Consider the following 18,207-nt stretch of genomic DNA (forward strand, 5'->3'; position numbering starts at 1 on the left):
CTCAAGATTGTAATAATATTTTGTGGTATATTTTTTAAACATAACAATAAGTAAAGCGAACAAAATCTTACTTCTATATCCTCTTTATTAGGTAGTAAGGGCGCCTCCAGGATGTTTTTAAGACAAAAGTCTTCGTTATCCAGTTCGAAGTTGTATTTAGTTACTTCCATGATGCGCTGCCAGTGGCGGGGCTTCATCGCCTTGTTGGCCATCAGCTCCAGCAGTGGGCACATGTCATTGAAGTCATCTATCGTTTTCTTGAGGGCGTAGAATGCTGGCCATTCCTTAAGGCTTAAGATAAAACGTTTTTATTATAAATTATAAATAAAATAATAATTCTATGACGTCTATTAAAATATTACGATGTTTTTCGTATACCGCTCAAGCAACTGATATTATGTATTATTTATAAAATAGGTATAATTTTGAATAATCAATAGTGCTTGGAAAATGAACCCGAGACCCCAATGTAGATGAATTTCACTTATTTATACGTTAAAATTGCACTTTAATAATATTTACTAATTTGTAAAAGACTAAACCACTGTATGAGACTTAATATTATAATACGTAAATATTTCGTTTATTTGGAAAAATGGTAATACCAACCCCTTTGGTAATTTCCTACATCTATTCTGGAACTCCATCAGTTCGTTGTTGATTTCCTCAATGTTCACCTCTCCCCACGGTATGTCGTAGTAACTGCTGACTCTGTCTATGACGTCATTGTACAGCTTATATAGTTTCTGGAGAAGGTTCAGCTCCTTCCTTATCTGAGCCAGCTCTGGGTACTCAGTGTGCGGTAATCCAAATAGTTCCTCTCCATTTTGGTAAGTTTGAAGTTTTCGCCACATGCCGTCGAACCGATTCTAGAGTAAATTAATAAAATGGGGATTTCATTTAATGTTGAGTTCGGGTACCTTATTTATATGTCTTAATTACAACTAGGTATAGAAAACGCCGACTAACATACATTCTGGTATTTTACTTTATGCAAAATTATATAAAGAGAAGTGGTTTCACAATCAATTCATAGATGCCACTTATCACCGTCTAAGATATAAACAATGCAAAAGGTTCTTGGTTCATATTCCCCATGATGTAGGGATTCCCGTTAGGGGTTTAAATTGTTATATAATATTTTACTGTTAAATTCATAACAGAAGTTATGATTAATAAATAAAATTATCACAACACAACATACCAAATACACAACATTCCAATGTAGAACATACCAAAATTGTTAATTGTATTTTATAAATATGTAGGTATTTGGCATAGATACTGGTCCAAATGAGGATTAAATTTAATTATAAATGTTTTGTATATTATGCTTTTAAGTAAGTTTACTTACTTAATTAAATAAGTTAACTCTGAACAATAAGTTATAAGCTGTATGTTAGTCTGTAAGGTATATGTAATATGGACCATGTTGTCTGAAATAAATTAATAAATATATAAAATAAAATAACCTGGAACAGTATCAATCGATCAGACGCTTCCCGAGGACTCAGCCCTGGTTGCATCGGTCCCGCATGTCTGTACTCATGGCAGTACTCGGAGTTATCCTCCCTGAACCGGTCGAGGTTGCTCTCAAGGTCGTCTTCGAACTGCGGCTGCATGTTCAGTAGCTGCACGTGGGACGCGAGCGCGGTGGCCTGCAGCTGCTGCCAGCTGTACCGCAGGTTGTCCACCTGCTCCATGTCCTCCTTGCTCACTGGCAGCTCGTACCGCGTTATCACGTTGAAGGCTTCCTGCAAGCAAGGAGACACTTATGCAATCTATTATGTTGAAGGTGGTAAAAAGCTCTGTGGTTCGATTCTGGAGACACTATTTCTACCTAATAATAGCAGTGTTAAGCGCTAGAAAGCTTAACTTATTAATCATGTGTTACTAAGTATATTTATAGATATAACTTACAAAACACAATGAATATTATAATTAAACATTTTTCTTAACATTAATTTATTCATTTTCATTTTACCTAGTTTTTAAACTTTTGGCCGGCAATGAATGTAGGTCGTGAATGTATATAGCTATCTTATTCTTAATATAAAAACTTAAGATGAAATAGTATTTTATTGTCTTGCTTCACTTCATAGAGCGTTTCTATGTAGCGAAACGGTACATTTTAAACATATAATTTCTAAGAAATTAATCACCTCAACGGGGTCAATTTTCAGCTCCATGTCGACTTCTTGTTCCCGGATCTTCTTGAGGGTCTCCATGACAGTGCGGACGTCGTCCAGGTCTCGTATGGGCCGCTCCAACTTACGTTCCAAGTCATTCATGATCGCGTACACGTAGTCCATCTCGCGTTTGTACTTCTTGCGCATTGCCTGACTTATCCTATAGGTACCGTCTGTAAGTACAGAAATAAAAGAAGATTGGCTAAGTGCGACGTGAACTTTCATACGGAGGGTTGCGTACCATCAAATTTATTTTTTATTCATAGTATTTGTTATCACAGCAAAGACGAATTTTGCATAATATTAACTGCATATGTGCGCGACGTCACCAACAAAAGTGAAAATTAAATGTGTTAAAAAACCTAAATATAAATCAATACTTGCTTTTCAATTCAGTAGTAAGTCCAAGTTTTAGTTTTTCAGTGGATACAGCGAGACAATTTCCAATGATCAAAACATCAGGCTCCGTGGCTAGTTTGGCTTCCAGCTCACTGTGTCGTTTGAGGGCTAACTCGAAGTCATTCAAGTTCCACGCCAGCAGTTGACGAAGGGTTTTCTCACACTTCCAAAGGTAGTGGTACGGACGCCAGCGTTTCACAAGTGTGTTTAGCTCCTGTGGAATGTTAAAGACTGCTAAAATGCATAGTAAACATAGTTAACGGTAATAATAAGATCTTGGACCGTATAAACACTTGATTAAGTATATAATACAAATTAAAAAGAATAGTGGATGATTACATATTGTTGTAATAGGGTGAATGTGGTTTGTAGTTTGCAGAATGTCGTTTTATCTCATGTAATTAAATGTCCACCTGCTAATGCTCTCAATTTAATCATAAAATAAGGGCCAAGTTACTAATCAAGTTTTTAGAATTGCTATCTTTTTCTGAACGATTTATTACATTTATTTTTATTTATTAAAATATACATATATACAGTAATAAATTAATAAAGGAAATATATTTTTAATGGAATAAAATACAAAATAATTCACAATTTTCTATTCGCGGAACATTGGTCCGTTGCTTCCAAATATGCGTCATATGCTAAAATAATTTATAAAGCGTAAAAATCATGATTTTCATTTTTTAACATTATTAGGGAAGTCTAAAAATGTTTTGACTATTTTCACAAAAATCGATCGTGTATTTCGCAAAATATTAACATAAATAATTTCCCAATGCACGCAACAAAATTTTGTCCGCATTTGTACTAGGGAGACATGATACGCAAAGAGACAATTTCCAATGATCAAAACATTGGGCTACGTGGTTATTTTGGCTCCAGCGCGTTTGAGGAATAACTCAAAGTCATTCAAGTTCCAAGATAATGTAGTTTTTTCTCAGGTAATTAGTAGTCCAACTGCTAATGGTCTCCACTGAATAATAAAAAAGGTCAAGTTAATAGTCAAGTTTTTAAAATTGCTAAATTTTTCTGAACAATTAACTACAATTATTAAAATATACATAAATACGATGATAAATTAGCTAAGGAAGTATATTCAATGGAATAAAATACAAAATAATTCACAATTTTCTATTCGAGGAACATTGCTCCGTTGCTTCTAAATATGCGTCATAATATGCTAGACTAATTTATAAAACTTAAAAATTTTATGATTTTATATATTTAACATTATTAGGGAATTCTGAAAATGTTTTGAGCATTTTCACAAAAATCGATCGTGTATTTCGCAAAATATTAACAAAAATAATTTCCCAATGCACGCAACGAAATTTTGTCCGGAATTGTACTAGGGAGGCATGATTTGCAAAGAGAAAATTTCCAATTTTCAATACATTGGGCTACGTGGCTAGTTTGGCTCCAGGGCGTTTGAAGGATAACTCGAAGTGATTCAAGTTCCAAAATAATGTAGTCTTTTTCATGTAATTAGTAGTCCAACTGCTAATCGTCTCCATTGAATAATAAAAAGTCCAAGTTAATAGTCAAGTTTTTAAAATTGCTAAATTTTTCCGAACAATTAACTACATTTATTAAAATATACATATATACGATGATAAAGTAGCCAAGGAAGTATATTCAATGGAATAAAATACAAAATAATTCACAATTTTCTATTCGAGGAACATTGCTCCGTTGCTTCCAAATATGCATCATATGCTTAAATAATTTATAAAGCGTAAAATCATGATTTTCATTTTTTAACATTATTAGGGAATTCTGAAAATGTTTTGACTATTTTCACAAAAATCGATCGTGTATTTCGCAAAATATTAACAAAAATAATTTCCCAATGCACGCAACGAAATTTTGTCCGGAATTGTACTAGGGAGGCATGATTCGCAAAGAGAAAATCTCCAATGATCAAAACAAGGGGCTACGTTGCTAGTTTGGCTTCAGGGCGTTTGAGGGATAACTCGAAGTCATTCAAGTTCCACGCTAGCAGTTGAGGTAGGGTTTTGTCACCCTTCCAAAGGCAGTGGTAAGGACGCCAGCGTCTGACGAGTTTGTTTAGCTCCTGTAGAATTTTAAAGACTGCCAAACTGCATTGTAAATATAACTTATAGGAATAATATGATCTTGATGAGTATAAATACTTATTAAAGTATGTAATACGTGTTTAAAATAATAATTGATCATTAGATTATATTATTGTAATAGGTTAAATGTAATTTGTAGTTTGCAGACTGTAATTCTTTGTCATGTAATTAAATGTACAACTGGTTAATGCGCTCAATAAAGGCCAAGTTAATAATCAAGTTTTTAAAACTGCTACCTTTTTTGACACAACTACATGTATTAAAATATACATATATACGATGATAAATTAGCCAAGGAAGTATATTCAATGGAATGAAATACAAAAAATAATTCACAATTTTCTATTCGAGGAACATTGCTCCGTTGCTTCCAAATATGCGTCATATGCTAGACTAATTTATAAAACTTAAAAATTATTATGATTTTATATATTTAACATTATTAGGGAATTCTAAAAATGTTTTGAACATTTTCACAAAAATCGATCGTGTATTTCGCAAAATATTAACAAAACTAATTTCCCAATGCACGCAACAAAATTTTGTCCGCATTTGTACTAGGGCGGCATAATACACAAAGAGACAATTTCCAATGTTCAAATCTGTCTCCGTGGCTAGTTTGCTTCTAGATCGCTGTGTTTGCCGGCTAACTCGAAGTCATTCAAGTTCCACGATAACAGTTGAGGAAGGATTTTCCTAACACTTCCAAAGGCAGTGGTAAGGACGCCAGCGTTTCAAAAGTGTTTTGGCTCCTATGGAATTTTAAAGACTGCCAAACTGCATTATAAATATACCTTACAGTAATAATATGAACTTGAACAATATAAATACTTGTTAAAAAAGTATATAATATGTATTAAAAATAAGAGATGCCCATTAGAATATATTATTGTGATAGGTTGAATGTAGTTTGTACTTTGAATAATGTAGTTTTTTCTCATGTAATTAGTAGTCCAACTGCTAATCGTCTCCTTTGAATAATAAAAAAGGCCAAGTTAATAGTCAAGTTTTTAAAATTGCTATATTTTTCTGAACAATTAACTACATGTATTAAAATATATATATATATGAAATACAAAAAATAATTCACAATTTTCTATTCGAGGAACATTGCTCCGTTGCTTCCAAGTATGGATCATATGCTAAAATAATTTATAAAGCGTAAAAATCATGATTTTCATTTTTTAACATTATTAGGGAGTTCTAAAAATGTTTTGAGCATTTTCACAAAAATCGATCGTGTATTTAGCAAAATATTAACAAAAATAATTTCGCAATGCACGCAACAAAATTTTGTCCGCATTTGTACTAGGGAGGCATGATTCACAAAGAGACAATTTCCAATGATCAAATCGGTCTCCGTGGCTAGTTTGGCTTCTAGGTAGCTGTGTTTGAGGGCTAAATGGAAGTGATTCAAGGTCCACGATAATGTAGTTTCTTCTCATGTAATTAGTAGTCCAACTGCTAATGGTCTCCATTGAATAATAAAAAAAGCCAAGTTAATAGTCAAGTGTATAAAATTGCTAATTTTTTCTGAACAATTAACTACATTTATTAAAATATACATATATACGATGATAAATTAGCCAAGGAAGTATATTCAATGAAATAAAATACAAAATAATTCACAATTTTCTATTCGAGGAACATTGCTCCGTTGCTTCCAAATATGCGTCATATGCTAGACTAATTTATAAAACTTAAAAATTATTATGATTTCATATATTTAACATTATAAGGGAATTCTAAAAATGTTTTGAGCATTTTTACAAAAATCGATCGTGTATTTCGCAAAATATTAACAAAAATAATTTCCCAATGCAAGCAACGAAATTTTGTCCGGATTTGTACTAGGGCGGCATAATACACAAAGAGACAATTTCCACTGATCAAAACATCGGGCTCCGTGGCTAGCTTGGTTTCTAGTTCGCGCGTTTGAGGGCTAACACTCAATTGAAGTTCCATGCTAGCAGTTGACGAAGGGTTTTTTTCTCTTGACCAGTATAAATACTTATTTTTAAGTATATAATACGGATTGAAAATAATGGATGATCATTAGAATATATTATTGTAATAGGTTGAATGTAGTTTGTAGTTTGCAACATGTACTCGTAGTTCTTTCTCATTAATATTCATCATCATTTAATAACAAAAAGAAGGCCAGGTTAATAATCAAAGTTCTCAAAATTGCTATCTTATTCTATACGATTAACTAAATTTATTTAAATATACATATACATGCGATGATAAATTAGTCAGCGAAATATATTCAATGGAATAAAAATAAAATACAAAATAATTCACAATTTTCTATTCGAGGAACATTGTTCCGTTGCTTCCAAATATGCGTCATATGCTAGACGAATTTATAAAACTTAAAAATCATGATTTTCATTTTTTAACATTATTAGGGAATTCTGAAAATGTTTTGACCATTTTCACAAAAATCGATCGTGTATTTCGCAAAATATTAACAAAAATAATTTCGCAATGCACGCAACGAAATTTTGTCCGCAATTGTACTAGGGAGACATGATACACGAAGAGATGAACGTTCAATTCTGTGCGGACGAGACCTGTGTATAGTATGGAGGCGGTATTTTAGACCCGCAATAATACTAGGGCAACAGAGTCTCGTGGATATCATCTATCGATAAACACGAGGGTGGCGAAATCAGAGGGTGGGGGTTGTAGCATCGGACATGCCGGCAGGGTTGCCGCTTAGTGGAGAATTCCGCGATTTGCGGGGAAATCCAACTTAAGTGGGGATTGGTTCTGTTTGGGAAATATTTGGAGAATTTAACATATTAACATTTTATTGTTAATAAGTAATAATAAATACTTGATTTTACTTATGAACAAGCCGATTAAAGCTCGAACTACAATAACTCGGAAGGACTTTGTCTACAAACTACTTGGAGATAAGCTACTTTAATACTTGGATGATATAGAGGAAATATACATATAGAAATTAAAGCTTTCAAAAGTTACAGCAGATTAAAAAAGGAAAAAAATACCCTGTGCAGCTATGTAGAATTGATTGGATCAACTCTAGGACATATATGTATGTAATTAAATGTCCAACTGCTAATGCTCTCCATTTAATAACAAAATAAAGGCCATGTTAATAATTAAGTTTTTAAAGTTGGTATACTTTTCTGAACGAAAAACTACATTTATTTTATAAAGGAAACAGTGACAACCTAAATTTCCTTACATGCAAACAGTGATATTTTTTATCTCCGAGGCCCACCACCGTTTGTAGATACTTTACCATTTTTCATAGCACTGTACAAAAAAAATCATGTGTAGGTATAATAAGTAAACTAAATCTTGATAAAATTCTTACCGTTTTTACATTTTGCGTACACATAGACAGCAACGTCAAAGTTTTTATTATTTCCTTATTCTCCATTATATGGTTATAGAAATTCTTTTGCTGGAAGGGAAAAATGGGCTTCTCCTCCGATTCCAACCTATAGTATTTCTTCCGTTTCATTTTAGCGGCTTCTATCATTTTCATGGACTTCTGCGCTATGTTCATCGGCCCCGTGTTCGATTGGACCTGTTCGTCAAGCTTAGTAACTACGTCTAACAGCTGGTTCGAGGTGTGTCCTGCGAGCTTCTTCCAGCTCACCTAGAAGGGAGGTCACAGGTGCCGGAGGGGGCGGGGAGTAACGCAGCAAATAAAAATCAAAAACAGGATAGATGGAAGTGGTATTTACAATGGATCCGAAATAACAAGCCACATCGAGTGCAACGCAAAATAATAAAAGCAGGTAAGCGGCACGTAAGGTAATGCGGACAAAAACACCGTCGATATCACACGTGAAACAAGTGCGAAATATTTGTCAACACACACAATTAACGTCACAATTGGGGAAGAATAAAATGTTTCTGTTATTATTATGTTTCATAAAAGGTTAAAGGTTATTATTATAAATAAATTTAAGAGAAGAAGTATATAATAAATTATGGTATAATTCCTCTCATCTGTTTTGAACCTCAATATATTACATTTATCTAACCTAACGATAATTTAATTTATATTACAATAAGTAATTCAAAAACAAACACATTACAAAAACAGAAATAATATAAATAAGAAAATGATGTAATATAACAATATTTTAAATTAAATATAAAAAGTTCCTGGTATGAGTTCCCATAACGCTGGCAACATTCTGTCCCGTTACCTAGCGACAAAGAGTATAGTAACTTACGAATATGTAGCGATTAACTAAAGTTTAACTTCATAACTTCTTGATGTAAGGTAATTATTACGTAGTAAATAGTTATTTTAATTCAAGTAATAAGTTAAATAAAGATTATTGTACCTATATTAAAATTAATTACTGAGTATATTTTCATGGATTGAGAACATTTTTAAAACAAAATAATTTTGTACATATTTTTTAACTCGTATATTAAAATTGTAATATATCATTATCGCCAGGTTTTTCTTGTAAAAACTGTTGTGTGGTTCTTACCCTCGAGGCCTTGCCGCCGGTCCATTGCGCGACTCCCTTAGAGAGACCAGAGATGTGTTTGCCGGCGAGCACGAGGACCTCTTGTATCTCCTCAAGGGTTGGTTTAACGGAAACATTTGGTATCATCAGAGCTGCGTGTAGCAGAAACATTGGCTTTCTCTTATATACTGAAATATTAATAATATAAATAAATATATATATTTTTATAATACAAAATTAATTCAATTAAAATATAGAATTATAAGTACGATGATGAATAAGTCAAGGAAATATATTCAATGGAATAGAATACAAAATAATTCACAATTTCGTATTCGACGAACATTGCTCCGTTCGAATTATGCGTGATATGGTAAAATAATTTATAAAGCGTAAAAAACCATATAATATTTTTAACATAATTAGGGAATTCTAAAAATGTTTTGACCATTTTCACAAAAATTGATCGTGTATTTTGCAAAATATTAACAATTTTATTTTCCATTGCACGCAACGAAATTTTGAATCCGCTTTTGTACTAGGGAGGCATGATACTCGAAGAAATGAACATTAAATTCTGTGCGGACAAGATCCTGTGTAGTATAGATTTTATGGAAGCGGTATTTTAGACCCGCAATAATACTAGAGCAACAGACACTCATGGATATCGCCTATCGGAAAACCTGAAGTGTGGCGAAATCAGAGGCGGGGGTGGCACCTGACGTGCCGGCGATCCACTCATTATGTCTCAGTATGTTAGGTTGTTGTTTATTAGTTTTAAAGGCAAAGTAACATGTTAAAATAATAAGTAATGCGCTATCTAAATATTTGTTAATAATAATATATCTAAATATATGTTGTTATTGAGGTGATCGAATCAGTCTCACTTTACAGATATTATTTAATTCTTTTGTTTATTTTTCACTTAAATCGAGTGAAGAAGTAATGTGAAGTTAAAACGACGATACTAAAGTTTCACAAAACCAGGAATTTATAAACAGCATTGCAATACATTTTGATATATTTTCAGTGAATGTTTACGCATGCTCAGTACTTTCGATTTCAACTTTTGGTGAAGATTCACGTTTATCGCCTACTCGTTATTTTCTCCTAGTACGAATTTATATAATATTCTATTTATAAATATTAATTGATTTATGAATTAAATATAATGGATCAATAATAATCAATAATAATGTTTTTTACACAGATTTTTTGATTTCGTTGGAATGAATTTCTCTTAACTATTTTTAAGCAGTGTGTTGATGATTTTACGTTAATTTTTGTTGAAGACTTACATGAACATCCCACCTGGGGGCGACAATGTTTACAAACGGCGCTCACAGATGGCACTATTTATTTTCACTCTCAAAATCATATATATTCAATATATGATTTTTATTTTATATATATTGATTATTAATAAAATATTAATTAATTATGTGTTACGATAAAACGATCTAATCTTGAAAGCTAGTCAACGGATTTCAATAAAATTTTGTAGGTAAGTGTGTGACGGGCAGCTTGAAAGCAAAGATACTTTTGGAACCTATAGATGGCGGTGTGGTGGAGTTTTAATAGTTTAGTTTGTGGCAGCTCTGCCCAGGCTTTTCAGTTCGGAGCTTGTATTATGTTATGATCTTAATAATTAATCAATAACGAATTAAGTAGTACGCCATGACTTAAATTGTATTAAAACAGCCGATCTGTTTAATAATATTTTATTTGGGTATATATTTTATTTATTGTTAAATAAATATTGTATAGTGTTAAGTATAATATGGTGATGTACATATATGTCACTACAAAGTTCAGTATAATATTCAAAGATTTTATTTTTATATTTTATGAAGTATATTTCGGTTTTAAGATAAATTGTTGATATGAGTGAACTAACATAGTGACTAAGAAAAATGTTGGTATCATTTACCTTACGATTTAACTAACACAACGTAAAATCTACAAAAGTTAATGTTCATACTTCCTTATTATACATATAAAATAAGTAGGAACGTTAATATGCTTCAGCCTGCTGTATACTGGTTTGAACGGAGTGGTAAAGGAGACATACTTTTCCGTGACATTTCATCTTAGATTACAGGGGTCGGGCCGCATCTGTGGCTGACCTCAGGTTGGAATCTAATCTTACCTGGCGTTGATTACAGAGGTCCAGGGGCGGCTGTAGCTACTTACACATCAGGTGGCCTGCGTACTACGTCTACTGCTCTTCTATTATTAAAAATATTTACCTATAGTTTCAGACTCCGTAGAAAATTGTTTAATGATGAGATCCAGGGCTCGTCTGGTCACCTTAATCAGAACGTCCACGACTTTACGGCTGTAATACCGCCTCATTTCATTGACTGCGTTCTTCACCATTTCCTGATAAATAATGAGACGTAAGTGCAACATTATATGTAACTTTGTATCATTAGCGAAAGACGCTTGTATTTCTTTCCCACGGGATATATAGGTTTATTTAAAACCAGGTTTACTTATACATGTTTCTTTTAAATACGTACCGTGTATGTGACACTGTTTTCATTAATGGACTCTGTACGAGTATATTTGTTTAATTTGGAAATTATGACATACAGATAGTTGTTTCAAACATCCCAATATATTTTTGAAATTAGTATATCCGATAATAGTTTTTTACACTAATAAATACTACCAATAATAAGTACCAATGGTAAGGACGTACGTCTACCGGTAGGCACATTAAGCCGACTACACTGACACACAAACCCACAACGACACACCACATTCATAAATAAGATATTTACTTCACCAAAGATGGAACCCGGAGCTCTACACAAATTGGTACCTGCATGCTCTTGGAGAGTCCACCAGCGGGCATGGAGAGCAGCCGGTGCGGGTTCTCGAAGCACTCCCACACCGCGGACCAGTCCTGCTGCCCGCTGGCTGTCGACTCGTTCAGCGTGGATGCCGCACCGCTACCCGTGGTTGTGTCATCTGATCAAAAATATACCTAGTTTGACAAACTTTTCTGTCTTTGGCGGTTTTCGAAAACCCTTGTTGTGAGCTTCATGAGCGATATTTCAACTACCCCAATTACAATGTTATAAATTTTTACTTTAATTTAATAAAATTACGATCTTAAAAACCTTATGTTGTTTGTCAATAATATGAAAAATAGTCACATTATTATCAGAGATTCGTAATGATATATTGAACATTTATAAAAAATATACCTTAGCGTTAAAATGTTTCACTTGTTAGGTAATTTTGATAACCTAGCGACAGTAAGATGGCCAGTGGCACAACTTTTACACGCACGGAAAAAAATGTGGGACTATATTTTATGAAATTTTAATTTAATTTATACTTATTTAGTTCCCATCATCATTAACTCATTACTGTCCCTCATTACTGTATTGGTAGACTTCACATTCATTAGAGATTTTTTTTATAAATCTCTCAGGTATGCAGGTTTCCTCACGATGGTTTCCTTCATCGTTAAGCAAGTGATAATTTCTAATACGTACATAACTTTGAAAAATCAGAGGTGCGTGCCTGGGATTTGAACCTCGGACCCCTCGATCGAGAGGCCGAGTTTCTTAACCACTAGGCTATTACTGCTATGCATGCACTAAGATTTAGTTCCCAGTAACGAAAATTTTAAACGTGTCGCGAATAAAATAATAATTAAACAATTATTACCATAACTGTAAATTTTACAGTCATTTGTCAAGAACAATTGTTCTTAAAGCAATTGCTTTACATTACATTTTTCACTCTTATTAATATTCTTAAAATAAATTAAATGTACTCATAAAATGTACAATATTCATATAAATTATAAGTTAGGCAATAGTTAGGTACTTCGTCAAAACTGACGCTACGTGGTAGAGTCTAAACTAAAGATAAACACTTTTTACATTGAAATAAACAATTTTAAAAATAATGAGTAGTTCTAGTGTAGTCTAAATTTTACCGTATTAACTAGGTATATTTTCTATTGATAATTATTAATAGGCCGATAATAGAGAGAAAAAAAAATTTGTCACGTCACGGGACGCCTGGCAGATGGCAAAAAATGTCGATGTTTCGACATTTTTTTGTAAAAGTAATATGCAGAAAAGAACATATTGTGATAGGAACTAAATATGTCATAATGATAAAATAAAATATTACGATTTTTTTCCAGATAACGATGACTATTTATTGAATAAACATTTATTTTCATTAAATACAAAAATTTACGAATTTATTTCAAATCGTGACTACTTAATTCGCACAGTCGATTGCGCATGGCGACGCGTCGCCACACCGTACACACTACTGCATATAGACTGTATATATATACCATCGTATAGCGTGGCGACGCCACGGCATGCGCCGCCACGCCAGAAATCGGTTTTACGTGCGGCTATAGATGTTTCACATCAAAATTGTTTCACAATCTGTTGTTGTTCAAAATGGTTCCTAGTTACGGTTTCGCCAGACTTGTTTATACAGACAGAAAGGCGAGCTTTTTCTGAAAAATCCGATTAAATATACGATACTACTATTGTTCGACATGCACCCTTATCGTATCGAACCCTTTATATTTCCGATCTAGGCGGTAGTGCTGTTTTCCGGCTCGATGTAGGATAAGTCTGCAGTCTGCAGCAGACGACGCGCCGATTTTACCATCCCGCCTTTTGTTTCTCATGTTCATTGTTTTCTTATGTGGATCCGTGTATAATTTTGTTAAATAATACCGACTGCATGAAGTGCTTGGAAATGTCATATATTTCTTTTTTAATAAATTTGCACGCTGAACCTTGTTCCCTAAAACATTATTAGTTTATTGCTATAGGCTATACGAACAGACATGAGGATAGAATTTTATCGAATTAACGAAAACCTAAAAAATAACATAAATAGTTACGTGTGTGTGTTATTTAACTGTTGTTTTAACACGGCTATAATTACTTATGTATTTCATCAAGGCATCCCTATGAAACAAGCTCGTGCACTTTAAAATCTATCCCTTACATATCAGTTCCACTTTTAGATACATGTCTGTGGTTCTTCAATATAAAATTTAATATCCGTAGACTAGTACTTGAAGCATGCAATAAAATATAAACAGAAGTAGGTAATAACGTTTGGTCCTACATATTTCATAAATTGCAAATAAAACCTGAAGAGCCAATAACGCACTGCCTTCAGCTTCCTCCCACTAGGAGATATGATGTCTTGAAACATGTTATAAATTTAATATACTCTCATTATATTAACGGGCCTTATTTATAATAATGTGTTCCATATTAAATCTGCAATTTTATTAAAATTACTAGCTCCACCCGCAGTTTTATCCGGGTTTTAAAAATGAAACATGACGTATGTACTTATAACCGAAATTATGCTATACTTTGATCAATTTCAACAAAATAACACTTCATAGGTGACTGATAGCAATGATATTCACATAGCGAATTCTGTAATTCAGAAACAGTAAATATATAAACAGAAAAGTGCATCTTTAGTTCAAACTTGAACAGAACAGAAATAAGCAGTAATTAAGTAGGAACAACACATTTCGCATCTATGGGTAGTGCTACAATATCATTTTAACCTACTTTACTTTGTCTTTCACTCATATAGTTCTAAGGGTCTCCGATCAGTTATAACTTGAATATTTACGTCACGGGAGGGAGCCTTTATCTCTCTTTGCATATCCTACAGATTTTGTGCTGGTAAAAGTTCCGAGGAACTACGTCACCTTTCCTTCATCGCAATTTCGGCGATGGCTTGTGACATCACCCAAGCCCTCACCTCGTGGCACCCGTCCGCGCCGCAGTAAGGCTAACAGGGAAGCTTTATATCGGAGTATTTTAAAAGCGCTCCGTTCAATATTTTCTCATGATAGCTTTTAAATTATCCGTCCAATTTATTTAGTGACAAAGACAAACTTTATCCATTTTAAATACCAGAAGGTATAAATTATATTGATATTTAAAAATGTATCAAAATTAATAGTAATTTATGCTGGATTATTTTAATAAAAATAATAATATTTCTTTATTCTTATTAATAATATTTTAGCAATAATGGCTTCCATAAAAATACTTTAACTTGTTACGTGTACTTTAATAACGGTCTGGGCGTTGTACGTCAACGTAGCTTTCAGAAGGTAAGGGTTATCGCGACTTATTAATAAATCACAAAATCTTTATAAACTGTAGTCTACATGTTATTCTAATGCACTTATAAGGTGCATACATCGATCCATCCTCACAAACTTTATATTTTATAGTAAGTAAGTATTTAAGACAGGATAGAATTGGTAGCACGTAGTACACTGGCTGGCTTGGTGTAGTTTCAAAAAATCTATATATCTGATTATACTGAATTTTCTTATAGAAATGTACTTGGACCTTCTTTTTAGAAATGTGCTAAGCAATCTATCCTCAAATTTTATTTTCAAGGTGTGAATTAAATAAGTAGGTACTATATTTATTTATTATTTTATTATTCTATATTTATTATTTTATGACAAGGAATAAGCCAATGGTAAATGTACAATTTAGCGACAGAAACATTGTTTTTTCCAGAAGTGGAGTATATTTTTGTATTCCATAGCATTAGTTAAGTTGCAATTTTATGAAAAATAAGCTCAAATTGATCTTATCACTAAGGCAGATTGTCACAACATCCGTATAAATAAAACAACGATGGTACCGGCAATGTCGAACTAGAATAGATCTACTAACTTCTAAAAATTCTCATCTTAAAAAAATGTACACGAAGTCGCTGGTTATTGCTAGTGCTATATAATTTGAAGTTATACAACTAAACTCAAGGAAAGTTAAAAGGGACAGATTTTAAAACACTTAAGAGTGTTAACTGTAGGAAAATTTCGCCATAATTCTCAGAGCTCTCGTGGCGCAATTGCTAGCGCGCTCGGCTGTGAGGTTTAGAGGTGGTGGTTCGATTCCACCCGGGAGCATTGGTCTTATCAGGCTGGTTTTTTATTTCATTTTGTTCTATATATTATTTTGTATACGCCAATAAAATATATTGCATTTTTCATTTCAGTGCGTTAATATTTGTAGAAATATTTTAACTAATATTTTTAATGACGTCAAAAGTGAAAAGTATATGCCAGGGAATTATATATTTCAAATTATATTTACTCTGATTTACTTTCAGAATTTGCAGGGTTGTCCACCAATATCATTATGATAGGATAGCATTGCTTTTGACGTATCATCCGATGAGTTCAATAATTTGTACATTAACATCTTACTGTCCCTCTGTTGGGCACGGTCTTCTTTTAGTATTGAGGTATTTCACGAAAGTTTACCATGAGGCAAAAATACGTGAGTATCTACTATGATCTAAAGATACATCTACTATGTTGCCCGTGTCGCCAATAGGTTGCTGACTGATAATCTACATTATTACATTATTTATATTTGTAAATAATATTCGGATTAAGTATGCACGGTTTGAAGGTGGAAGAACCTTCGTGGTTCGACGAATAACAACAGCGCTTAACACTGCTGTTATGAGGCAGAAATAGGTATAGCGGTGGTGCCGCCGGAGTCGAACCACAAAGGGTTTGACCACCTTAGAACCTACTCACCTTCGTGTATATATAGCGTTGCGAATTTTAAATATATTTTCCATGTACAAACAACAATTAGTTACAATGTTTTTATATGTATATATTTTATCAATATAAAATTTACTTTCCTACTTTGCTACATTAAATTAATATCAGAAATTAAATATTATACCTTCTGCTATAAGGAATTCGAAGTCCGGGTTGATTTCCGTAGGTCTTATTTGTTGAGCAGCCTTCTTTACGAGGTCCAGGACCTCCTCCACGGCTTCTTCCACCATCAAACTCTTGCGGTTCAGTTCCACACAAGCATTTCTGTATGTAAATAAAACGAGACTAAAACATTATCTGTTCTGTACTACGTACTTCTTATGTACCAATTAACAAAACTTTTGGCTTTATTACTAACTTTCTTTTTGTCTGCTATTTAATGGATTACGTAAGCTACTTCTATTATTTAACACGCCATATTGAATAAACCAATTAACATAAAATTACTAAATAGCAAATTCTAGAATATTCGCATTTTTATACATCTTTAATCAAAGACCGTGTAAAAAGTATTGTATATAATACTCATGAACTTTAAGTAATCATTTATTTTAATAAATGTTTACTGAAAGTATAAAAATGTTACTCTTTTGTATTTTTGTGTAGTCCAATCGTTTCAGCTCTACGTGTTCTGTTGAAGCACGAGTATTAACTCTATTTTTTGGAAAATATGTGATTCTTTCGATTCTGCATAGGCAATCAAAATACATTGCCAGGTATTCGTGGATTATTAGATTTATTTGTGTAATATGATTTGATTATATCTTTCATCGCAATAGTCTACCATTCCTAACATCAATATAGGAATACCAGACAAATGAGAGAAAGCGAGGGTTTTGATTAAATCAAAGTTCAATTACGCTCAAACATTTCACCGTCGGAACATAATTGTTACATTCCTACATGTGTCTGGTGCGTCATGTGCTTACCGGCATCCGGATTCGACGTGTTCAATAAACTCGTCCACTGACCAGGGGGTCTCCTCTGAAATGTAATCAAACACATATGCACCTGCAGATGTAATACGAAACAAGAGACGGACGTACATAGACATCCCATAGGTAAAGTACCGTTGGCAAAAAAATATCAATTGTTTTTATTTTTTTTAACCTTACGCATGTTTTTACACGCGGCTTTAGTTAGGAACGTTTATAAGTCGCCGATCTCGCCCATGAATATCTGTAACCAACTTATAAACTTAGAAAAGAAATTCTACCTGAAGCCGATTACAGATGCATTGTATTGATTAATACTGATTAGTACCAAATTGTAAATTATTTAGATGTTCAACTTGGGAGGGCACTCCCACACCCCCAGATATTGTATTAGAACTATGTGATTGCAATAAAAAATACAACCGCATTCTATGTCACACGAAAATAAAAAACAGTCTTTTTTCACGTTTTTTAAAAGTGTAA

The 18,207-nt window shown here is 33.0% G+C and overlaps 1 protein-coding gene across 1 annotated transcript in view; it reads right to left on the reverse strand.

Moving 5' to 3' along the window:
* Positions 1-18,207, reverse strand: part of LOC140743439 (dynein axonemal heavy chain 5) — a 75,095-nt gene that overhangs the window by 21,214 nt on the left and 35,674 nt on the right. Inside the window, exons 14-24 of the mRNA XM_073074702.1 lie at positions 17,719-17,773; positions 16,914-17,053; positions 11,987-12,135; positions 11,409-11,541; positions 9,164-9,347; positions 8,040-8,322; positions 2,574-2,802; positions 2,163-2,362; positions 1,473-1,754; positions 610-869; positions 72-291 (exon numbers count right to left, since the gene is read on the reverse strand). Of these exons, the coding sequence (XP_072930803.1) occupies positions 72-291; positions 610-869; positions 1,473-1,754; positions 2,163-2,362; positions 2,574-2,802; positions 8,040-8,322; positions 9,164-9,347; positions 11,409-11,541; positions 11,987-12,135; positions 16,914-17,053; positions 17,719-17,773 (2,135 nt within the window). The remainder of the gene's footprint in view (positions 1-71; positions 292-609; positions 870-1,472; positions 1,755-2,162; positions 2,363-2,573; positions 2,803-8,039; positions 8,323-9,163; positions 9,348-11,408; positions 11,542-11,986; positions 12,136-16,913; positions 17,054-17,718; positions 17,774-18,207) is intronic.

This window comes from Epargyreus clarus, unplaced genomic scaffold (assembly GCF_041222505.1).
Source record: "Epargyreus clarus isolate Ecla_fem2 unplaced genomic scaffold, WU_Ecla_fem_2.2 ptg000007l, whole genome shotgun sequence".
NCBI classification, from domain to species: Eukaryota; Metazoa; Arthropoda; class Insecta; order Lepidoptera; family Hesperiidae; genus Epargyreus; species Epargyreus clarus.